The 25300-nt window shown below is 42.6% G+C and overlaps 1 protein-coding gene across 2 annotated transcripts in view; it reads left to right on the plus strand.

Annotated features, from left to right (window-relative positions):
* The window catches only part of LRP11 (LDL receptor related protein 11), a 298888-nt gene that overhangs the window by 39738 nt on the left and 233850 nt on the right, over nucleotides 1-25300 (plus strand). For both annotated transcript variants that reach the window (XM_069234298.1, XM_069234299.1), the window contains exon 2: nucleotides 18790-18947. In XM_069234298.1, the coding sequence (XP_069090399.1) occupies nucleotides 18790-18947 (158 nt within the window). The remainder of the gene's footprint in view (nucleotides 1-18789; nucleotides 18948-25300) is intronic.

A 25300-nucleotide genomic window follows, 5' to 3' on the forward strand; every position in this document is an offset into this window, starting at 1 on the left:
CAAATGACCCCTTGCTGAATTCCGAATTTTGTCTACTTTTCAGAAATACTTAGCTTTCCCGGATCCAGTTTTGGTTTCACACCCATTCCTGTCACTAACCGGAAGAAGGATGAAAGCACCATCCCAAAATTGTGTGGAAAAATGTGGTTTTCTGATTCAACTCTGCCTGTTCCTGAAAGCTGGGACGATGGTGATTTTTGTTGATGCCATTTTCAGGGTAAAAACCACAAGCCTTCTTCGGCAGCCCTTTTTTCCCATTTAAAAAAAAAACCAAAAACAAAAACTTTTAGGTGTAGGTTGGCTAATTTCTTGGTCTCCTCCAGGGGAACCCAGAAACTCTGGGTACCTTTAGAATACCTAGGATGTTGGAAAAAAAGGCCGCAAATTTGGCGTGGACAGCTTATGTGAACAAAACATTTTGAAGGCCAAAGCGTGAACTTACCCAAATAGCCAAAAAAAGGGCTCCGCACATGGGGGGGGGGGGGGGGGTTGGGGGGGGGGGGGGGGGAGGTTAGAAGGCCCAGCAGCTTAGAAGTTAAATGTTCCATCAGGAGGAATATTGAACATTCAAAACATGAGTAAATAAACAAACACACTGCCATAAGATACTAGGATTTGAACCGTCAACCTACTGAGTGATGTCCAAGAGACTTACCAGTTATTCAGAGGTGACTCTGTTCTGCTGTGCATCAAAACCTAACTATAACAGTTGTAGCAAACATCTTGCTAGTGTGACACTTTTCAGTCATTTTATGGAGAGAGCATTGCAATAACAATCTCTCTCTGTCTTTCTCTCTCTCTCCCTGTCTCTTCCATCCCATTATGGGGTGAAAGAGAGAGAAAGTGACAGACCTTGAGCTCCCCCCGTGGTCCCACAGGCTCCTGTCTCCTGCAGGAGCCGGCATTGCTCCTGCAAGCTGTTTTACATAGTAGTTCCCTGCTTGTGGGAGCAATGTTTTAATCTCTTTCCCTGCCGGCATGTTGGTGGGCAGGGAAAGAGATTAAAACTCCTCTTTCAGCAAGCAGGAGCTGTTTGACAGCTTTCACTTGCTGAAAGTAGAGTGCTTGCTTTTGCTTGGCGGGAGCTGTCAGCTTCCACCAAGCAAAAGCAAACATCTACATCCTGAGGGTGGGGAACTCAGGAGGTAGCAGACACCAGCCCTGGCTGGTTGTCGGTCCCTAGGGCCATATATAACTCCGCTGGTGTTGGGGGTCCAGGACGGACCACTTGCTTTAATTTTAGTTAAGCCCCGGGCGAGTTAGCAGTCCCCAGAGCCTGGGGGATCTGCAGAATCCCCCCTACTATTTTAATAGTATTGTGCCCTGGGGAGGTGGCGGTGCCCAGGGGAGTCTGTAAGATCCCTCCTAATTTTCTTTTATTATTTTTCCCCTGGGATGTGGTGGTCCACGGGGCACAAGAGGGGTGTGTGGCCCCCTGCATCTAATGCAAACTTAAAAGCCTACTAAAAGCCCTATGGGGTGGGAGCATGCTCCTCTCTCTTTCTCAGTCTGCAGTGCCCCCAGGATCTGGCCTACTCAGGGGCAATATAAACGAAGAGCGCAGAAGAGTGTTGATGTCAGGAATAAGGCTGTGCGTGGTCCAGGTCTCGCCTGAAACTCCGCTGCGCGGATTTGCGGCGCTTCATGCGCACCACTTGTCATCCCCTCTTGCTCCAAAAGTGGCCATCAACGTCGTCTGCCCTGTGGTAAAGCTCATGTAGCTTCAGGGTCAGGACATTGGTGGACAAGATGCACTTATCAGTGCTATTCTATGAAGGGACTAAAATTCCCATGTTTTTAGAGGCAGCAGTCATCTTGGGGTGTGGCAGGCCTGTAAAGCCCAGCCACACCCAAGCACGTTGCTCACTATTTTGAAGACTTCAATGCAGTCAGGCCTCGTGAGGGTTCCTCGGAAGAAGAGCAGATTGACGGCAAATCGGAGTATCCTTGTTTCCATGGTGAATTCAGATATGAGTAGGTTGTACTTGTAGTGGTAAGGTCTTGATGAGCCCAATCTTGAAGGGAGTTGTTACTTACAAAAGGTAAAGCGCCCCTTAGCACAACCAGCAAAGCGTTTTCAGTTTTCAGAGTAAAGCAGTCTTAGCACAACGAGCAAAGCGCTTCAGGACACACATGTAAAGTGCTTTTGGCACAGAAATCAAAGCGCTTCAGTCTGCATGAGTAAAACGCCCTTGGCACGGCAATCAAAGCGCTTCAGTCCGCATGAGTAGGGCTCCATTGGTACGGCAATCAAAGCACTTCAGTCCATATGAGTAAAACGCCCTTGGCACAACAATCCTAGTGATTCAGGCCACATGAGTAAAGCGCCCCTTAGCATAACGAGCGTAGGGCTTCAGATAAGACAAGTGAAAGCGCTTTCTGGCATAAGGAACAAAGAGCTTCATGTATAATAATCAAAGCGCTTCATGAACAATAAACAAGGCGCTTTTGCCCAACGAATAAAGCGCTTCAAGTTCAATGAGTAAAACTTTCAGGCCTATAGTTGTAAATGTGAAAGCATTTTTGGAGATAAGCTAATTATAGTTTCATTGTTTTTTGGAAAGCATAATATGTGAAAAGCATATTTTAAGTCTTTGAGAATTTCTAGGCTGTGATCAAACGTTTAAGTTATGAATGCATAGTTGTTACAGGGTTGATATTCAGAGTATGACCATAGTCCAAAGCTCTTGCCATCTCTTGGTTCTGAGGTTGTAGTTTGTTCTTGTTCCATGATTCAAAGAAGGGGCTTCGCCCTCACTTCAAAAGGGGTCTCAATCTGATATCACGGAGACGCCTTTAGTTAAGAGTCTACTGATGAGTTATACTGCTATGAATGAGTATATGCATATTTGTTCTAACCTTTACTTTTCAGATCTCTCTCCCTGCAGTTCCCTACCCTAATTCCCTTCCCCCCCGCCTGGCTTCATCATAACTCTGTGCTATAATAGCTTTCTGAGTTGGTGGCGCCGGGAGGTGGGCCTTTTGTTCAGCAACGTGCAGATCCCTAGGAAAGGACACTGTGACAGAATAGTGAGCCCACAAGTTTATACTTTCCTCTTGGTCTGCACGTGAGCTGCGCAAAATGGCCACCTTAGATACCTTTATGCAAGTAGTCACTCAGATGCAAAGGGATTTGACAGACTCAAAAAATGTTACAGCTGATTTAGTTACTAAAGTAACTCAGTTACAGAGTAAGGTGGATGGTTCTGAATCTGAGTCTTGTCCTGCGCTTTCCGCGCCTACTAACATAGCTGTGAATTTGCAGACACAGATTCCTTTAGCCGCACCAGAGAGGTTTTCTGGGGACCCCAATATGGTTTTATCTTAGGAATGCTGTGGTTAATGTTACACAATCCATGCGTAGACAGGCGCAACCAGGTTTTGCGTTTTTCTTCTTCCTCTTGTGCAAAAAGATGTTTTCAACCAAGACGAGACAAAGAAGGAAATCTTCAACACTCTATTGCTACTGCATTTGAGAAGGAAATTGATCTGCCATCACAGTATTCAGAATATACTGACGTTTTCTGTGAAAATAAAGCGAGCTCCATACCACCTCACAGGCCGTACGATTGTCAGATCTACCTTGTACCCACGCCAATATACCAAATTGTAGAATCTATGCATTATCAGAGAAAGAAAATCAAGTCCTATGAGAATACCTTGATCAATGTTTAGCCAACAAACTAATTCGGCCATCACGATCTCCAGCGGCTTCTCCGCTGTTTTTCGTACCCAAAGCTAATTGCGATTTGAGGCCTTATATTGACTTTAGAGTGATAAATAAGATCACTGTTAAAAATAAATATCCACTACCTCTCATACCAGTCTTGTTAGACCAGGTAAAATCTGCCGTTATTTACACCAAACTTGACTTACGAGGTGCTTATCACCTAGTTCGAATTTGAGAGGGAGATGAGTGGAAAACAGCTTTTAAGACTCGTTTTGGCCTCTTTGAGTATCTAGTGATGCCATTTGGTCTATGTAATGCCCCAGCAGCCTTTCAGTATTTCCTAAACGATGTTCTGAGAGAATATCTAGACATCTTTGTCATCATTTATATTGACGATATATATTGATTTTTTTCAAACTCTGAAGAAATACATGAAGAACATGTAAAAAAAGGTATTACAAACTCTACAAAAACATACTTTGTTTTGCAAATTAGGTAAATGCGAATTCCATACCAAAGAAGTTGAATTTCTAGGAGTCATTTTAACACCTGACTGCATGCAAATGACTGAAAGAAACATTCAAGTATCCACATTGGCCACACCAAAATCAGTACGAGATATGCAATGTTTTTTTGGGTTTTGCAATTTTTTTTATCAACTCTTCATCCATCACTTCTCCCAAAAGGTGGCACCAATCACCAAATTTCTAAGGAAAACAACCATCTTCAACTGGTCCCAAGAGACAGAGGAAGCATTTCAAGACTTAAAAAATGCCTTTACTACAGCTCCCATTCTAGCTCACCCCAATGTGGAGGAACCATTCATTGTGGAAGCCGATGCATCCGATGTCGCTGTTGGGACCATCCTGTCCACCCCATAGCATATGCGTCAAGAAAGTTGAATGAAGTGGAACAAAATTACACCATAGCAGAAAAAGAATTAGTAGCAATTCGCAATGCTTTCAAAGAATGACCATTGAAATTTACAATTTATGAGTTCTGCCAGACTACTAACTCCCAGACAACTGAGATGGATGCTATTCTTTGCAGAATATGATTTCATAGTGACTTTTAGACCAGGAGTAGATAATCGTAAGGCCGACTCTTTGTCTAGGCAAGATTCTTCGATCGCACATACTGAACAAAAACCCATGCCTATTATAATGCCTTCAAAAGTGTTGTGTTTAGTAGCAGCCGAGAAGTTCTTTGATCTCATTCGTAATCATTTTCACATCACCAAATGGCAAGAGTGGTTACAACAAGACACCAAAATGTCCATCCAACAAGGCTTACCTCTACACAAATCTCGAGTATTCCTGCCTACTGAGGAGTTGAGAGACAGCTTTTCATTGGTTGAATAGTCATCCTCTGGCAGGTCATCCAGGTCCTCAAAAAACACTAGAACTCATGAAAAGGTATTTTGGTGGCCTACATTCGTTCACGACCTTAAGCAAATGCTACAATCATGTGAAGTATGTGCAAGATGCAAAAGCGAACATAGCAAGCCGAAAGGTCTACTGATAGCTCTACCCGTTCCAATCACCCATGGGAACAGATCTCTCTCCCTGCAGTTCCCTACCCTAATTCCCTTCTCCCGCCTGGCTTCATCATAACTCTGTGCTATAATCGCTTTCTGAGTTGGTGACGCCGGGAGGTGGGCCTTTTGTTCAGCAAAGTGCAGATCCCAAGGAAAGGACACTGTGACAGTTGACAGCCATTTTGGGACTCTGCTTCCGATTAATCCCACACAAAAAATGTTTTAAAAAAGGAGGGAGGCCAGGGTAGGGATACCTTGAGCCCCTAGCCCAGTGGTCCCCCATGGACCACACCAGGGCTCAAAAGCTTTTTTTTTTTTTTTAATTCTGAAAAATCTTCTGATCCATCTGCGGATTTTTCCAAGTTTAAAAAAAAAAAACAAAAAAAAAAAAAAAGACAAATGCCTTTTAGCCCTAGCTAAAATAGCTGCCAACACTTCCTTGTTGAAGTGTTGGCAGCCAATCAGATAGCAGCACAGGGTCATTTGGACCTGCAGATCCTCGGCGTCCCTAGATCTCTATATTTTTGAACCTTTAATGTCTCAGAAACTACCTAACCGATTTACCCCAGGTCCCAAAAAGCACAATCTGCCCACAAGATCTAGCTTCTTGCCAAATTTGGTATATTTCTATTGAGCAGTTCAGCCTAAAGGCGTGTCTAAAGACCCTATGGAAATTACCATGGAAAACACAATTTATTTGACCCCCCCGCCTTTTTCTAGGCCCCCACTTGACATATAATCCTGAAACATTCAATGCGCAACAAGATCCTATAGGACATTCATTTTTGGAAAAGTTTGTCAAACAGTGCCAAACATATAGGCAAGTCAAAAGTTTTTTTCTATGGAAACTAGATACTAACTATAAAAACCTACTGATATTTTTGGCTGTCATATTTTTTGCAGGACAGAATTAAATCCTCGGTTTAAGTACCATACTTTATAGGGTTCCATTCTTGGCTCCATGATCACCAAACCTTCATTGGCATCCTTTACATCAGTGCGCTTCTACCCAAACTTGATGTTTCCCTGTAGAACTCTACCAGTTTACTGATTGCATACAACTTTATCTGAAAGTCTGATCTAATGCGTACAAGCGTGGTTGCAAGCTATTCGGTCATGGATGTCTTAAAATCCTTCAAAAATTGAACTAATCCTAACCAATGGTGGAAATGTTTATTAACAGATGGAACCCTGGCTGACTTTGCTAAATCCTGACTGCTTCTTCCCTCTCCTCGATTGTAAAATCTCCTGGCTTTTTTGATGACTCTGTGTTCTCCCTCTGGGAACGTGTAAACAAAAATTACCAAACCACTTGGTGTCAAATTGGCAGTTGTGTAAGATTGAACTTTTTTTTTTTTTTTTTAACCCCTAATGACTTAAGCACAGCTGAACAGACCCAGGCCAAGGTCCTACCCATGTCGGTGAAGGCAGTTGTCTTTGAATTGACCTCCGTCTGAGGACTGCTTTCATGGAACAGCTCTTCTTACCACTGAATGCAGATTCTGATATATCGCTCCTATCATCTTGACTATTCACATGCTCCCCTTCAACTTCTGAATTCTTAAATATATCTGCACTGTTTGCAATGCCTTGTATTCTCATAGACAAGTTTATTTAGCTTGAAAAACTTTTGATAGCCTTTTGGTTCTACAAATAACCAATAATAAAACAGTCTAATCTGTGATTTTCTTTTTTTTTTTAATGTAATTTAAAATTTCTATTGGAATGATAAGGTGAACACAATTAAGTGACATCAACCAAATGGCCTTCAACATACCCAGATCTAATAAACAGAAAAATGTAAGCTCCGTCCTCTTTCACCTGAACTATCTATAAAAGTATTCTAATGCAAAAGACTAGCAATTATATTGGTGCTTGTTTACATTTAGCATCAAAGACAGCACTAAATGTGTTTGTTCAAAATGTAAAATCGTAAATCAAATCTTCTAGATCAAAACCGAGTCATCTCTCAGAATGTATCCAAAAATCCCATGACCCATGCATCAGTGATGCCAACGAACACCTAAAACATGGGCCCTGATTGCCAAATAGGAGGAGAACTCTATTGTGGGCATGAAGTACCTCCAGAAGGAACCACTATCTGAACAAATATAAAAACCTATTTAGCAACAAGCGTAAACATATATGAAAAGAAATTAGTCTAGGCTAAATTTGAGTAGGCCAATTCAGTACTTTCCTTTGCAGCGTGTCACAGCATTGCCCATGTATTTTAATACCTATGATGCAGCTGCCCACCGATATACTTGAAGAGGCTTTTTGTCAGGTCAAGAAAGAAAATGCAATACAAGCATGCATGGAACTAGAAACACCTTGAGGTGTTAATATTACACAAACGCACCTGGCACACCCTGTAAACCAAGTGAGGGCTGTGATTTTGGCAGCAGCGCACAACAGTGTACGAGTTCTTGAAATCTCTTGACTGGACTCCTTGTTAAATTGATCCTTATTACTGATGTTGTTTTTATTCTAATGGGCCGGAACCATGAGTTAAGAGCTCTGCAGATCTGGCGTCTTTGAGCTGGAGACTTCATCTGGGTAGATGTTTTGCTTTCACTAATGATTGAGCTGACGAAAATCTCTGGAATGCACTCCTTAGTTTAAAGAAGACATTTATTGTTATTCCACCACAAGGTTCCTGAAAAATGAAGGAGATTAGTAAATCGAAGGCTCCTGTTTAAAAATAGTCACAGCAATAAAAGGAAAATATATCAAAATGATTCTCAAATGCAATGTACACAGCAAATATATGTGATTTACATTACAGCATAATTGCAAAGCAAAGAATAAAGTCGAAATTCATCACCGTAGGGCCTGCCAAGCTCTTCATCTTTCTCATGCCAGCAAGAAGACGACCCCTGTTCAACTGCGAGAAAGAGATATCCACCCTCATGGGACAAGTGTCTGTGTCAGGCATTTGACGTCCAATCCTGACCGAGGTCTCGGAAATTCCCTCGCTATGAGAAGGGCCGACTATTTTATAGCTTAATCATGGAAAAAGCCTTCTGAAATGCCCTCCCCTATCAGATGGAAATATTCAAACATGCTGGCTACTGTAGCTCAGAGTTGGAAGAAAAACATTGAAAATTAGCCAACCTTTCAAGGCTCCCCTTCCAAGGCCAACCTGTTACCTGCACTGGAGAAAAACAAAAAAATATGTGCTCTCTCTTATCAAGAACTGTTCTTATTGGGTGAGAGAAATACGAAAAACACAAGCTTAGTTTACCATGTGGTAAAACACAGCTCATCTGCAATGTCTAACACCACGAGAAAGCCAATGGGCAGCTAAACTGAATACAAAATGTAATCTGCAACTGGTGAACATTGAACAACAAGTTATATGCACAGTGGTGAAACACAGTCAGTGGTCAAACCTACCTATTTTCACTACAGTAGATGAGGGGAAATTAGTGCAGAATTGATGAATCCCAAATTCATTCCTAATTTTGAAGGGCGCTCATGTTTCCAAGCATTTTATTGGGTTATTTTACTTCCCCCAACTGCCAGAGTTACAGGTGCCCAAGAAGTAACTTAGGGGAGGGGGTAGGGGTTCATAGTTGTTCCTGGGCTAAAAGCTGAGTTGCTCAAAATGAATGCAAATGTCTTCCAATAAAGGGTAGCAGTGGTAAAAGAACATGATTCCCGAAAGATTCAGTAGAATTGTCAGGAAGACTTACACACAGTCAATGGGCTTACCATGGCCCTTTAAATCATAACTTTGATTGTGTTGTTGCTTTCCTGGCAGAGATTTTTGGATTTTCTTTTGAGGAATACATTGGTTCTATGTATATTGACGTACAGGGGAGCTACGGGACGGATGGTTACATATGATAATGGCATACTGACTGAATGCTGCCTTGAGAAAGTCACTTGGTGATGAAACACGTGTTGGCTTTCGATCAATAAACTGAAACAAAGAATTGTATTGGAATATGAATGAGAGTAACAATTCACAATAAAGAAGAATTTGTACTACAAGAACGATTGGTCTGGGACTCGTATGACCTTATGAATGTCAGCTATCCCGTTGAACTGAGTGCTGTGGTTGTATTGTTAGATCGCTCAAAATGAATGCCAGTGGCACCAATGATCTTTCTCATTTGTGATGGCTGTTGTGTGTGTGTTCCTAGAATTCTCGATCATCTTCCTAGTCCTTTTTTGGATGTCCTTAAATATGTCCATAGGGAGCAAAAAGATACTTCTGATGGATGCTTCTGACCACAGTTTCTTCACCGTAGAATATCCCCAGGCACTAGACTGGATTGGAAAACGTTCTCAACAGCAGTGCTTCCAAGTTTGACTAGGTGGTGCCATGTGGCTCTGTGTTGATGCCACACCACCCTGGAAGTAATGGAGCTGAGTCACATGTAAGCACCACATCTGTCTGCTGACATCAGTTCCTTTATTTCCACACTTTCCAATGCAGATCTGAAGTTTTACTCCCAAATTTGTTAGTATTTCCCACGACTTCTCAAACTGTTTTACCAGTCCAGTGTGATAGGGAATGATTGGCCGACCCAAAACACCATGTTTCAAACCATGCTGTGTCTGCATGAAGCGGATGTCTGTCTGTACCTGCTAAAGGTTTGTCTTTGGTCTCTAGCTTTCAGCCACAACTAGTTAATTCATGCCATAAGTGTGCCTTCATGCACCCAAGCACAGTCTGAGACCACAAGTTGAAAGTATATGTCACTGAACAGAAGAAGAAGATGTGGCTTTTGCGTCCTATCTCAAGTCACTGTAGCATACTTGGTCCTGGTCTTGAGACCTCTCCCGCGACTTTCTAATTCCAGACACAAACCTAATAAAGCAAAGTAGGACTTTACCCAGTCCCTACTTCAACACCTAAGTGAAGGCGTGATGTTCTCACAAGGTTAGCCACACCCCTTTGAGGTCTTTGGCCCAAAACAGATTCCTCAGCTGGTACCAATGTGCCCCAAATTTCCCAGGCGGCTGTTGACAATGCAACAAGTTGAGGCCTTCAAAGAGGCCATGTTGCAAATTTTCAGTGTACTTCAGACTTCCTTTGATGCACCTTTGGGGCCCCGTGGAACCACGGGGGCCTCCAATCAGGTTACTGCCTGTGAGTTCATTTTTAGCACCATCTTTTCCTTTGGGACCCGGGCCCATATCGACACCTTTACAGTCTTCTGCTTCTGCTCTGAGATCAATGCTGGTTCCATTCTACACCAATGGCACCGGGAGATGATCTGGTGGCGATGCCAGTGTCGGAGCCCGAACTGACTTTAGCCCAGCCAAATGTCCTGCTACAAAATAACAAAAGCGCGAGTAGTCGTCTTGGAGCCTGACTCTTATGCAGTGCCTCCAACACATTGCTTTTGCCAGCAGAGGCTTAATTATCTAATTGGTTCTGATTCTGGTCATTTGCCAGAGAAGGGGGCACCACAGGATATTGATGATGATGGGGGGTGGCCTGCTACCCCATCAGAATACTGAGGATGCCTTATACATTGATTTACTGATTGTGAGTGGGCTTGATGCCTCTCTTGAGACAGAACTTGACTTGCCACTTATACCACCAACTGAAGAGAGTTCCTCACTTGTGGTAATGGCCTGAAAGGCAGCTGAGGCACTAGAGAGAGTAACAGCTATCCTCAGATGAGACCAAACAAAGTGTTCCAACAGAAATTTTATTTCCTGGGTCTGCTACTTCTGAGCCCGTACTTTCCTTTAACCATTCCCTCCTGATTGTTTGATGGCCATTTGGTCAAAGCCTTGTTTTTGCCCATCTGTAAATAGGCAGGTGGCCTGACGTCCCATACTGGCGGCTGGTGACCTAGACTTTCACCAAGACCAGATACTAGAGAATCTTACTGTGCAGATCTTGACCAGTATGTTGCATCTTACCTCATTTCCAATCACTTCAGGACACCGAGCTTTGAGGCTTTTGGCAAGCGCATGTTTTTTTCTGCCAGTCTTCCATTGTGCTGTTGGGTCATTACATATGTGTCCTAGGGGACGTGGTCAGTGAGATCTGGCCAACAGTTCCAGCATACCTTAGGGTCTTTTTGGCCCTGACGATTCATAATGGGGGAACGCATTGCATTTGCATAGATGTTATGTTTGGTTCTGGGTATTTGGTGTTCACGATACCAGTATTCCTGTACCTCAACAACCGTTTTTTGAAGGTGGCAGAGCATAGTCAGTTGCAGACCACCTCAACATAGCAGCTGACCTCTTGACTTTGTTGGGTTCATTATCAATGAGCTGAAGTCATGCCTCATTTGCAGAGGCTTTCATTAATTTGAGCCTTCCAGGACACAGTGGAGTTTACGGCTTTCCCTCTGCTAAAAATTAGTCCAGAAGATTTGGGCTATGAGCCAATGTTTGTAGGCCCATTCCTACATCGCGGGGAGGTCAACTGTGAGGCTTCCTGGCCTCTTAGCCACTTTCACCCTACTCTTCAAATATGACCGGTAGCACATGCAAGCTTTTCCTTGGAATTTAAAGAGCCAGTACGCCTAGCATCAGGGCAATCTGACTGACCCCACACAGACTTGCAAAGAGGGAGCTAATGAGGAACTGGAAATGCCCAGCTGTACATAGGCTGGTTAATTGGAAGAAGGAATTGGAATGTTGGGCGGAATATTAGAGTTTGGCCTTAAAACGAGAGATCAGGCAGGGCAGACGGTCGCCAGAATTAACACAAGCTTGGGAGCACTTAGAATCGGCTGACCCTCAATGACCCCATAGGGATCTTACTAGCAACCGTCCGCCAGGAGTAGATACTTCCTCAAGAAAGTAATCAATTGCCTTTTAGTAAAGTTAGATCAGTAAGGCTACTGACTTAGTACTCGTCTAGAACACCTGTAGATAAATACACCCACACGTACAGATCGCACTCGACAAGATACAGCTCAAGCAAGTTCGAATACATAGCTTTTCATTTAAATTGGCAGCAAAATAAAAGCAAATGTATATTCTAAAAACATGCACATGCATGGAAGGAAATGCCAAGCCATAAAGGCTCAGTCAAGAATAGAGCCTTGACCCGCCCATAGGATGGCCTCACCAATGAGCCCGATGTCTAGAGAAGACTATCAGGAAACATCTCATTCCCCTAATCTTCTGAGCAATGTATAAATCACCAATTCTATTGCCCTACCATGCATACAAACTGTGAATAAAAAAACCATTTTAAATGGTTTGGGAATTAATTATCCGACGCAGAGTGCATCCTCACAGAAGAAGGGTCACAATTCTGTGCACCCTTAACTTGAATGGAATTGGATATAATTTCCAGTGAAAGCCCTGGCCAAATTTAGCTGGATATATATATATATATATATATATATATATATATGTGTGTGTGTGTGTGTGTGTGTGTGTGTGTGTGTGTGTGTGTGTGTGTGTGTGTGTGTGTGTGTGTGTGTGTGTGTGTGTGTGTGTGTGTGTGTGTGTGTGTGTGTGTGTATGTGCATGTAAATGGGTAACTATTAGAGTAGTATCGAGTAAACCTGCTGAAGTATATCATCTAGGTCCATAGATTAGAGCAGGTTGCCCCTCATGGAGGTTTGTTGCGGGTGTTTTCAATGGACGGATTGTGTGAAGCTGAAGAGATACAGTGGGGCTTGCACAGCAGAGATCAATATGGCAGAGAGAGGACATGTCAGTAAACTGTGGAGAAAACACTAGGAAGGAGGAGAGCATTTAAGTGAAAAGGACAACTTCTTCTCTAGGAGGGGATTTAGCAGGGCTGAAGCACAAGAAAGGAGAATGCAGCTCTTGCTGTTACTTGTCTCCACCAAAATAAGCATCATGGGAATACTTTTATAGACTGAAAAGAATACAGAGGCCCTCAGTAAGAAGTGGGATTAGCTGAGCAACACAGCCATGAAACTGGAGGTAAGGACGATGGAGGTGGCAGGAGAGATGACCCCTAAAGAAAATCCGAGGAAAAGGTAATGTCTGTAAAAAGTACAGACGTTGCAGAAAGCTACAGTTAAGTTGGTTATAAGGATGATCTGCTCAGAATGGTGCCGCAAAGTCAGGGCCACCAATGTAAGCATTCTGGGAATACGAGTAAAATGGAAGGGTAGGATCTTGCAGGCTTTACATAGGTTGTAATGCCAAAGCTCTTTGATCTGCCTTTGAAGAGCCACAGCAATTAGATATGATAGGCATGCAGACTGAATATAGCTAATTGCTGCCATGGTGAGCCCTGAAGGGGTCCAGTCCTGGTCGCATTGAATTAAGCAAATACCAGAACCTGAACTGGAAATGTCCTCCAAAAGCAAAGACCTGTAAATCAAGCAATTCTCAATTCACTTTTTTTTTTTTACAAATTGTTGCCAAAAACATAATTCGAACAAGGGTGTTTGAGGGGGGTAACAAAGTGCTTTAGGGCAAAGAAATAAAGGATGGCATCCTTCTCCAGTTGCCCTATAAGCAACAATTTTAGAAAAACAATAAATCATGTGAGGCCTGGAGGAAGTATAAAGGATAAAAAAATCATTTGAGTAGCCCGTTGCTGAAGGGAACATAATAGGACAAAACGTATACTGAATGGGGGTGAAGCCATTGTCCTAGGGAGTTTATGGGACTTGTTAACGCATTTTCTCATCCTTCACAGAATTTGAAATGCTTCACCGTGGTCGATGGATCTTTTGACCCAGTAAAGAGTGTGGTTAACCATACACAATCATTTCAAACCCATCCCAACAAATTTAAATACCATGGCCGATGTGGCCATGAAGGAAAACTCCAATCATTAAAATTTCAAGACATTATTTTACATCCACAAACTAAAGTCAGGTACACAGTGCACAAAATCAAATATAAAGATAAATCAACACCATTGGTTGCCCAAAACAGCAAAATAGGTTTTATCTCCTTAACATCAACACCATTAAGCATTCAAGATGAATAATACATATTATTAAAGAGATAACCTGAGAAAAAGAAACATATCTCAAATCAGACTGTTGTCATTTGTCAAATCAAATTAAACAGAGATCAAGAATCAAGGCTGAACATGAGTTATCCCTACAACTAACCAAATTAGGACATGCATGTGTGGGAATGGACTAACACATGCGGACAAACTACAAAGAGAAAATAAATAATTTGGGAAACAATCTATCTCAGGCTAAGATAAACTTAATACAAATAAAATAGGTAAGTGTCAGCATGTGAGCTTCTGTCAGGGGTGAGGAATTTAATAAAATATCTACTTGTTAATGGGACAGGTTGCTTCTTAAATCTACTTGTTCTGTAAAAAATCTACTTGTCCCTTTGGTACCATGTAGTGCTGTGACACGTTATGGCAGAAATCTCATTAAGTAAGAGTGCTGATAATAACCTCTCTGAATATGCTAGGGCTAATACTATAGTAGACCTTGAATATTAGCAATTTGAAGCCCTACTGTAGCAATTTCTTTATTTTGCCATCTTTCCACAGACCTACACACTAGGGCTGAGAGAAGCAGTAGGTAGTAATTCCAGGGCTGGAATGCCTTTGAGCCTGTTCAAACCTACTAATTTGCATGGTTTGAGGATTTCATTGGCTCTTCTCTAATGTTTTCCCATACTGAGAAAGGTTGGGAATCTACTCCTGACAAGGGCAGAAGTGGAAGTTCTTCCAGGGTGCAAATTAGCTCGTGCTAAAATACAGTTCACAAATATTTTCTAAGAGTACGATTTCCTGGTCTACTTCTGTAGATTCGTGAAAGCCAATAATGCAAAGACATGTACCATGGGTGCACTTTTGTGACTTTCTGTAGGAATTGTAGTGAATCCTATCTTGTTTTAATGAGAAACAGGAGTTAGCTTAGCATTTGGCTTGCAGACCCGTGCCCCGTCACCTAGTGACTTTTAACCTACTTAGTTTGCTCTGTTTTAGCGCCTTTATTTAATTATATCTTTTAAGAGGGCTGATTTGTTTCTGGTTAGGCCAATGTTTTAGTTATCAGTGCCACGCGCTAAGGCGTCAATATCAAGCGACAAAGATAAACAAACTGTAGGTGTTCACATTAGGTAGTGTCTCCCTTCAAGCCTTTGAGGGAATTGTTCACATAAATTGCTGTCCCAAGCATGTCTTGTTATCTATTGTTTGGGAACAGACTTACGTCAGGGGTCCGAGCAGATCTGCATAAATGCACCTCAACTAGAGATCTAGTCAGATGAATTCCGACCAGATGCCATCGCTGCTATCGATGCAGCACATCGCCTTGACGCTGACCCAGTCTTCGTGTCCCTTCGGAATCTGAGCTAGAGACCTCATTCCAAGGTAATGAGGGTTGGGGGCTTGTCTCATAGACATGGCATTGGCAGATTAGGTTTAACACACTTAGCTCTCTTCTAGGTTGGAGAATAGGTTCACATTATTAGGATTTTAGGACATATTTCATACTTCATGTCATTTCATGTCATTGGAAGCTGGTGGGGTTATTTGTATTAATGACTCTTGTCTTTACCATTCTGTTTCTTGCATTATTCATTAGCCTAATCATTGCAGCCCATGCAACTTATCGTAGATAGTGGTTTTGTTAAATAAAACCTGTTGAAACCTTACTGCATCTTCTTCATTGCCTGCGTTTGATGGAAATATTGTTCATGTGAGAAAGGAGTTCTCTCCGTTTAACCATGACACTCCCTGAAATGTCACACTCTTGAGTCCATGCGTAAAGGCTGCCACAAATCACCTTTTACTGTTTGTGTTTTTGGTGAGGTGCTGCTTGTGAGCGGGGGGGGGGGGTTGGGAAGACAGTTGCGACTTGTTGTAGGACAGGCATAGTCACCTACAAACATAAGTACTGCCATTCTTAAACAGCAGTCTTGCCTAGGGCAAGAGTCAAACCATGACAGAATTGATCCCCTCATTACGTTTGGCGTTAACCAAGATAAATGTATTTTCTTAATTTCGATTTCTCGCTATGCATCTATTGGCTAGCTTTACAGTGAGTGATAGCATTCTGCTCTTCCACAAGGAGCATATTGGCACACAAAGTAGTTTTGTTCAGTGCTAGAAACTATGTGGCAATGTGTGCTTTTTAAGACCAAAAACATTTTTTTTTTTTTTGTGCTTTTTGTCAATGTTTGTTACATTTGTGAGGGCCTGGCAGCTCCTACAACAATAAAGTGTTACAAAAGCCATATCAAAACAAGATGTGCATTGACAAAACCAAAAGCCAGACAACCAGTGTCGGATCAGTTGGCTTTGCCAGTTCTTGTTCATTTTCATGTATTCCATAATCTTGTTGAAAATGGTAACAGTGATTTTCGATCATCAGTATTTTTTTAAATACTAGCATGCATCAACTCATTTTACTAAATGATGCTTCAAAGAAATAGTATGTAAAAGTTGACAGTAATTTAGCAAAATATTTTTCCTACCTGCATTTTATTTCTGAGCATTTTGTTTTGAAACAAAGAATCATCAATCTTACTTACAATCTTAAGCAAACATTTGCATCTAATCAGTGAGCATTATGGGAGCATTATATGTAGCCTCATATTGTTAAACTTTTAAAACGTCTGAACACGTGTGTTTTAAAAAAAAAAGTTTTTTAACTGAAACCACTGTCAGTAGTGCAGTTTGACCTTACAACCTTTATTTAGAGCACTCACCCCAATAGTAAAGGCTTTGCATTAATGAACCATAAATACAACTTTGAACAGTACCTCAACTGCAGACAATTCCTTTCCCTCTAAACGGGCAGCCAAAAGGTTTATACTTTGGGGGGTTGGGCCTACTTGTCCCAAGGACACAAACATGAAAACCTGTTGCCCTTGACCCGAAACAGTATGTCCTAGGCGTCCGGCTATAGGAATTCCACACCCCTGTTCTATTAGAGAAAGAACATGTCAAGGGAAATAGCATTAACAGCGAGATATATCTCTCCTAGGAAAAGCAATGTAGGTCATCAGCAGCACGAGCTGCACAGAGAAAGGTTCTCAAGGACCACAAGGGGACAACTAACTGAAATTTACGAAGTCCAATCCTATAGTAAAAGTACACAAATGTCTCCGATTTCACAGTTCAGTGGTCCCACATCACGCAAAAATGGCAATATCCAAGCAGAGTCTAAAAACTAATCAGAGTTGCGTCACTGCAAAGTTTTCTCAGGTTTGGCCTGAAGTCATCTCTTTCTTCTGTGTGACCCCATCAGTCAATTATAATTTTTCCTTCAGTTGCAACAATACAAACTCTTCCCAAGGGTATATGATAAACTCGTCCTCTTTCCATGTGAAAGCACATGTTAATAGAAACTATCTATTTCATGTACAGTCCACTGGCCTAAATGTTCCTGAACCAAGGTAATTTAGAAACAAGTCTTGTAAAATTAAACAAAGCAACTCTTTACTATTCATAAGAACATCATATTGGAAGAATTCATGTTAGAAAAATAAGAAGGATTCATCACTTCTACATGACTGTAAATATGAGGTCTGCAGTCCTAGTTATGCATTTATTATATTTGTTAAAACAACACACATAACATGCAAACATATAAATTCAGCATTAATAGTATATCATCAAAAAGAATAAATCATGTAATTATGAATTGCAAACTTGTTAAGGAATTATGTTAAATATGACAAAGAAGTGCATATCACTTTATGCATACGCAACTTGAAACTCATGAATCACACATTAAGCATTAAAGAACAAAATTTGTTTCACTGCTAGCAATTAACTTAGTCTAAAATATACATTGACATTATTTAAATCTCGTTAGCACATTTTTAAATCCGGTAGGCACAATGGTGACTGCCACCACTGAAAACAAGAACACTTTTAAAATACATATCAGAGCGGCTTTCTACATTAGGCTTTTAAACATGAACGAAAATGCCACCTACTGATGATGTCTGGGTCACTAAAAGCATTACTAAAATGTATGCTCCAACAGACACTCAATGTAAGGACAAATTAAGAAGAAAATAGTATATTTGTGATAGACGTCCATTGAACCTACCCAACCTTTTCATCACTAGTATTAGGGCAAGCACAAAGAATTAACAACTAATAATCCAATTCCCTCTTAGGACACCCTCACTGCTACCTTTAGTAGCAGATTAACTGCACTTTTGCCCTTCACTATACACAAACCCTGTCTTCAGAATTTATAGTTTCTCAACATATTGTTCCCCGACAGCTACATAGAGACTCATTAAAGTACTTTGCCTGTTCCTCCAAATCAGTGGTGATACATTCCCTTTAGGTCTATACAGTAAGACTGATTTGTAACAAGATCCATTCTTTACTACAGGCATAAAAATAAAACCTGTTTATCCTAGGGGTTATTGATGCAGATAAAATACATTAAAAAATAAATAAAGCTTAATTATCTTTCACATTCATTATAATTTATAGGAATTTCCATTAGATTTTGTTAAGTTGACAGTGTGTCTGTTTTCCTATGACAGCTTTTTATTAAAAAATAAAGCAGTTTGTCTTGTTTCCATGAGTACCTTGTTCCACATTCTGACACGTAAAGATATGTTCACTATTTCTGACATATTGTTCAAAATAGTGTCAACAGAATATGTTATGTACATATCTCATTTTTGTCTCTCATCTACTGTACTTTTTTCACAGATATCGATGAACCTCCACGTAGCAATGCAGGGCAAGATGTGGTGCTGCAGTTACCAACAGACTGGGTGATTTTGGATGGCCGAGAGAGCATAGATGACCACGGGATTATCAGATATGAATGGAATTTGCTCCACGGAGACCCTTCACTTGACATGAAGGTGCAGAAAACTGTCATGTTTTATGGTTGCATACATGCCAAAGTTAGATTTGTTATTTTCATGTTTTGAATCTTTTTTACGGAATAAAAACAGTACTGATGTTGCCGGTCTAAAGACAACATCCATTATTCTTACCCAAAACAGTATAACACAGTATCTTTAGAATGCACCTTAACTAATTGTATGCTTTGTAGCAACTCGGGAGTGGTAATAGAATCCGTTATTAATTAGCCTGATTTAAATCCTGGATTGCACTTTGTTTATTTTCCTCCTGGTGTGCCTCTCTTGATAGATGGCAATTCAGTTGTTTTTTTACATGTAAAAAGGCAGTTAATTAAGCCAACCTTCTGTGCATCTGATCAGTGGAGACGCAGACAGCATGCCAAAAGAATGCTTGCCTGCACCTGAAATGCAGCTGGTGGCCAAAGATCCTGCTTCTTTTAGGACATAACCATGGGTAAGTAAGGGCCAAGTAACTTATTATTTTTTGCAAATTGTGCGATGTTGCAATGGCCTAAAATATATTTATTACTTCAGGCTCTGAATTGCATATGTCCTTGCATCTCTGGACTCTTTATCAATTACATTCTAAATTACATTGCCCATTACAGAGCAAGGAGCAGTTGATATTGGTAAATCCAATTCTCTTCTCATTTTGGGTTTCCACCTTCTAAATAGGTATTTTAAGAAACACAGGCTCAGCTGTTAAAAAAACAACAAAAAAACTTGCCCTATTTACAAACAGATTTTAGCGAGAGATTTGGGGCTGATGTGAATAACAAAGTCTTGGTTAGGGAGGACTGCTGTTCTATGATGTTTTATTGCCACCTTATAGAGTCACTCCAGTATGTTGGGAAAAGTAAAGGAGAGGTGGCAGTCTGGTGCTTTCGCTGTGTGTAGGAAATTACACTCTTTCTTGCCATGGTTACCCCCGTTTTCTGCCTGATGTCAGTGTGTTTGACTGTTCACTGGGATCCTGCTAACCAGGGTCCAAGTGATTATGCTCTCTCTCCCGAAACTTTGTATTTGACCCACAATTGGCACACTGGTACCCCCTTATAAGTCCCTAGTATATGGCACCTAGGTATCCAGGGCAGTGGGGTTTCAAGGGATCCCTATGGCCTGCAGCATATATTTTGCCACCCGTAGGGAGCACAAGTGAAGGCTTCTGCAGGACTGCCAATGCAGCCTGCGTGAAAAGGTGCAAGCACCCTTTCACTGCCGTTTTCACTACACCAGGATACATACAAGTCACCCCTATGGCAGGCCTTATAGCCCAGAGGGCAGGGTGCAAGGTACCTGTGTGTGAGGGCACCCCTGCACTATCAGAGGTGCCCCCACGAACTCCAGGCCCATTTTCCTGGACTTTGTGAGTACTGTGACTCCATTTTACATGTGTACTGGGCATAGGTCATTACCTATGTCCAGCTACATATTGGTAACTCCGAACATAGGCATGTTTGGTTTCAAACATGTTGGAATCGTACCCCAAGGCTTTTGCAAGCATTGGTTGTATGATTCTATGCACTCTGCTGGCTCCTTAGAGGACCCTCAGTACTGTCATTACAGCCTTCTGAAGGTTTCCAGGCAGCCCAAGCTGCTGCCCCCTACCAGACCGGTTTCTGCCCCCCAGTTGCTTGAGATGCTTGAGCCCATAAAGCAGAACAAAGGATTTCTTTTGGGAGAGGGGTGCTACACCCTCTCCCTTTGGAAATAGGTGTTACAGGCTTGGGAGGGGTAGCCTCCCCAAGCCACTGGAAATGCTTTGAAGCGCACATTTGGTTCCCTCCTTACATAAACCAGTCTACACCGGTTTAGCAACCCCCCCCCCCTTTTGTTACGTCTCTGCTCTCGCATGAAACTGGACAAAGGAAAGGAGAGTGACCAATCCCCTGTCCATCACCAGCCCAGGGGTGGTGCTCAGAGCTCCTCCAGAGGGTCCCTGGGTTTTCCCATCTTGGATTCAAGGTTGGCAGGGAACTCTGGGAGCATCTGAGTGGCCAGTGCCTGCAGGTGACGTCCAAACCCTTCCCTCATAGGTGCTTACCTGGTTAGGTGACCTGTCCCCTTTTCAGGGATATTTAGGGTCTCTCCTTTGGGTGGTTCCTCAGATTATAATTGCAAGATTCCACCACGAATCCTCTGCATCCTCTCCTTCGACTTCTGACCGAAGAAACTCCACCTGGACTCTTCAGCACCCTTCAAGCTGCAACAAAGAAACAAGACGCTTTCTACAACATTGTATCTGCGGCTCCTTCCAGCAACTGCAACATTTCCCCAGTCATGCATCCTCTGAGGACAGTCCGTCTTCAGCCTGCATCAGAAGAAAGAAGGAATCTCCCTTGGAGTGAAGGAGTCACTCCCCTGCTTCTGCAGGCACCAACTGCAATGACGACCGGCTGCGTGAATCCCCTCTCTTACTGAGCTGTGTGGATCCTGCATCACGGTAGTTGACTGAAGTGGTCCAGACGGTCCTTTCTTCCAAATTGGAGAAGGTAAGCCGTTCCCGGTTCACGCAGGACAATACCCCAGTGCACCGCGTCATTTGCAGCTGTAAAGGCTTGTTGGCATCCTTCCTCCACGATCTTCGTGGATCTTGAAGCTCCAGCCCCCAGCATTCCTTCTTGCGATGCACAGCTCCCTGAGTGGTTCTCCGGCGGTGTGGGAGCCTTTTTCGTAGTGTTGCGTGGGCCTCTTCTGCGACTTTCCTGTTCCCGTCCTGTGGGACTCCTGTGGGCACTGCCTGGTCTTCTGTGGGCTCTCTGTGCTAGAGTCCACCTGGTTCCCCGCAGTGGCATTTTCCACTAACCGCAAGCTTTGCGTGTGCCAAGGCTTGTTGGTGGACTCCGATGGCGCAAACCCAACTGCAATCCTCCATACGGCGTGGAACATCACCTGCATCCTCCAGGAACCCAAATTCGTCTTCTTGGGTGCAGTGCTGACTCTTCTTCTTCACCGGTGGTTCACCTTTTGCACCTTCATCCTGGTGGGTAGGGGCTCCTGCCCTTCCTGGACTCTTCTGTGCTTCTTGGACTTGATCCCCTTTTTCCACAGGTCCTCTGGTCCAGCAATCCACTGTTGGTGTCTTGCAGTCTCTTCTGGGTTTTGCAATATTCTTCTTTACTTCTGTGTGTGTGTTCTGGGAAACTTACTGTGATTTATTCCTGGTCGCTGGGGTGGGTTGTGGTACTTAAATTAGGGCTTTCCTAGTACTCCCAGCTCCCATCTACACACTACACTTGCCTAGGTGGGGGACCGACTTTCGCATTCCACTTTCTTCGTATATGGTTTGTGCTCCCCATAAGCCCATTTCTTCCTATTGTGATTTTCACTAACTGCACTGTTTTCTAACTGTTTTTATGCCTATTTCTGCATATCTAGTCTCTAAAGTTAATGCAAGCTAGGGCATAGGCATAGTCCTTCCTCTAAACTTCTTTCTGAGAGACTAGGGGTTCGGTAGATTAGGTACACTCTACACCAGTGGTTCCCAACCTTTTGACTGCTCAGGAAACCCACTGAATCACTACTAGAAGCCAGGGACCCCCAAGCAATTTTTACAATTTAAATTTCAAACATTAAAACAGTAATTCGCACAAAATAAATAAACAAGTACACACCAAACAAATACTCGAATTGCTAATGATATAAATATTTTATATTGAAAAAATATGCAAAAATCTAAACATTTTAATGTGAAGGTTGGTGCTGCATCTTGGCAACTAACTTTTCAATATTTGGTTTTGTTTAGGAAGGCTGAATCCTCAGGTCAGATTCTACATCTCCCAGGCGATTTCTGTTTTTATTTTTTAGGTATATAAGATCTGAGAAAGCTTTTTTCACATAAATGTGGTGGGAATGAAAGTAAAACCACAAGAGCCTCTCATATTGCCATAGCCTTTCTGTCACATGTAATTAATTTGTTATATAGCACCTCTCATATCACTATAGGGTGTTGGTGCACGTTACAGGGGACTACGAGGTGCAGGATTTACATGTCATCAACACTGGTAGGCATTTTCTAAGAGGGCTTGGTCTGGAAAAGCACAAACTCAGGTTTTAGAGCATAACCATGGTTAGTGTTGACTTTAATAATAAGAATGTATTTCTGCGAAAGCAAACCTTTTTTTTTTTTTTAGCAGCATAAGGATAATGAGAGATTGGGAAAAACAAACTTTCTGATTTGTGCCATGCAATTTGCATGCAGCTCTCTGATGGCAGTTCATAGCTCACTCTGTTATGTTATGATTGTAATTTATAAACTGCGTAGCAACAAAAGAATCTCTGTAACAAAAGCAGTAATCTACTGTACTATGCACATAAAATACTGTTCTTTGCAGCAGGCATATTAACCATCTGCACTACCTTAGATGAGTCAAAACTGCCACTAGACAAAACTCCCATCTTGCTCCAGCAGGTACATTAATCACCAGAGTTATCTTGACGCTTTTATGTTCTCTGGAAAGCTGCTGGTTTTACACTGAACTTTGAGGGCTTTTACATTGCTGCACAAATAAAAACACGCATGTGTTACTGTTAGAGGCCCCAGCTGGAGAAGTGCCTTTCTCCTGGCCCAGGCCTGCGGACCCCCTGGGAATGTGTCACGGACCCCTGGGGGTCTGCAGACCACAGGTTGGGAACCGCTGCTCTACACTAGCCTAACAAACACAATGTCTGCAGCTGGACATAGCTCTGAGGTCATGGATTCTCCCTACGAGAACCTGACCTTCAAGGAATTGAAGGGGCTGTGTGCAGAGAGGAAGTTGGACATGGGGAGGAATCCTAATGAGTCTGCTCTTGGGCCTCCTCCTCCAGGATGGCCAAGATCATGATGGTGGGCAGGAGGAGAAGGAAGAAGAAGTACACTCTAATCCACTGAGGTGGAGATTGAAATTCTAGACACAGAGGAGGGTTCCTCAAAGAATCTTACAGTCCCTAGCAGACCTTCTAGTGTAGCTGGTAGTGGGACGGTAAGTCACACAGGTAGGTCTCCCTTTACACCCAGAGGACAGCTAAAAAGGGTTATTAAGACTAGGGAAAGGTCTGCTTCTGCCCACTCATGTCACTTCAGTGTCTGAGGGTCACACTGCACAACTCCAGGGAATGACTCTATAGATAGAGAGCTCAGGAAACTGAAACTGGAGGAGGCCCGGTTGAGGTTGCAGCAGCAACAGCTAGCCCTAGATAGGGTGGCCTTGGCAGTGGAGAGAGAGGCAGGGGTTGGGGTTAGCACCCGATGGTGACAGCAGCAACAGCTCAAGTTTCAGGGATTACAGAGTCAGGGAGGGCTCCTCGGATTCCAGAAACGTGCATAAAAGTGTTCCCCTATACAAGGTGGGGGATGATATTTACAAGTGGTTTGCTGCAGTTGAGAGGCCCTGTAAAGTTCAGAGGGTCCCTCAGAGGGCTGTCCTTCTCTGACAAAGGGAGGGATAGACTTCTCACTGTCGGAGAAGAGGATGCAGCCAATTACAACATACTCAAAATGGCACCCTTTGATGGTTTTGCTCTCACAACTGAGCAGTATGGAATTGAGTTCAGAAAGACCAGAAAATAGGCCTCACAGGATTGGGTTGACTTTGTGGACTGTTCTATTAAAGCTTTAGAAGGCTGGTTACATGGCAGCAAAGTGTCTGATTATGAAGGCTTGTATAATCTATTACTGAGAGAGCATATTTTTAATAATTGTGTCTGACTTTATTGCACCAATGCTTGGTAGACTCAGATATGACCTCCAGAATTGGGAAAGAAGGCAGACAAATGGATCAGAACAAGGATGAGCAGAAAAGCTCATACAGAGGGTGACAAGGACAAGAAGAAGGATGGTAAGTCTAATGACAAAGGTGGGTACAAAGAAAAGAAAGTCTTCATCAGGCCCACAAAAAAAACTCTTCTTGGGTGGGTATAAATCCTCTCCACGCCACAATCAAAACTAAAAGCCTTGGTGCTATATTTGTAGGAATAAAGGACATACGGCAGGAGACAGCTCTTGCCCTAAGAAAAGCACCAAACCTCCTACCACCAACACCTCCACTGCTACAACTAGTACCCCTAGCAATAGCAGTGGTGGTGGGAAGACTAATAGTAAATCCAAGGGTGTAGCAGGGCTAACTCTGGGAAGTGTAGTGGGGCTGGTTTAGTTAGGGAAACCACTGAGGCTGTTTTAGTCTCTGGTGGCATTGGCCTTGCCACCCTTGTTGCTTTTCCCCTTAATATGGATAAGTACAAGCAACAACCCCTAATGAATGGTGTTCAGGTTGAGGCCTACAGGGACACAGGTGCCATTGTCACCATGGTGACTGAAAAACTGGTGTCCCCTGCGCAGCACCTACTTGGTCATCAGTACCGAGTGACTG

This window comes from Pleurodeles waltl, chromosome 5 (assembly GCF_031143425.1).
Source record: "Pleurodeles waltl isolate 20211129_DDA chromosome 5, aPleWal1.hap1.20221129, whole genome shotgun sequence".
Classification (NCBI taxonomy): Eukaryota; Metazoa; Chordata; class Amphibia; order Caudata; family Salamandridae; genus Pleurodeles; species Pleurodeles waltl.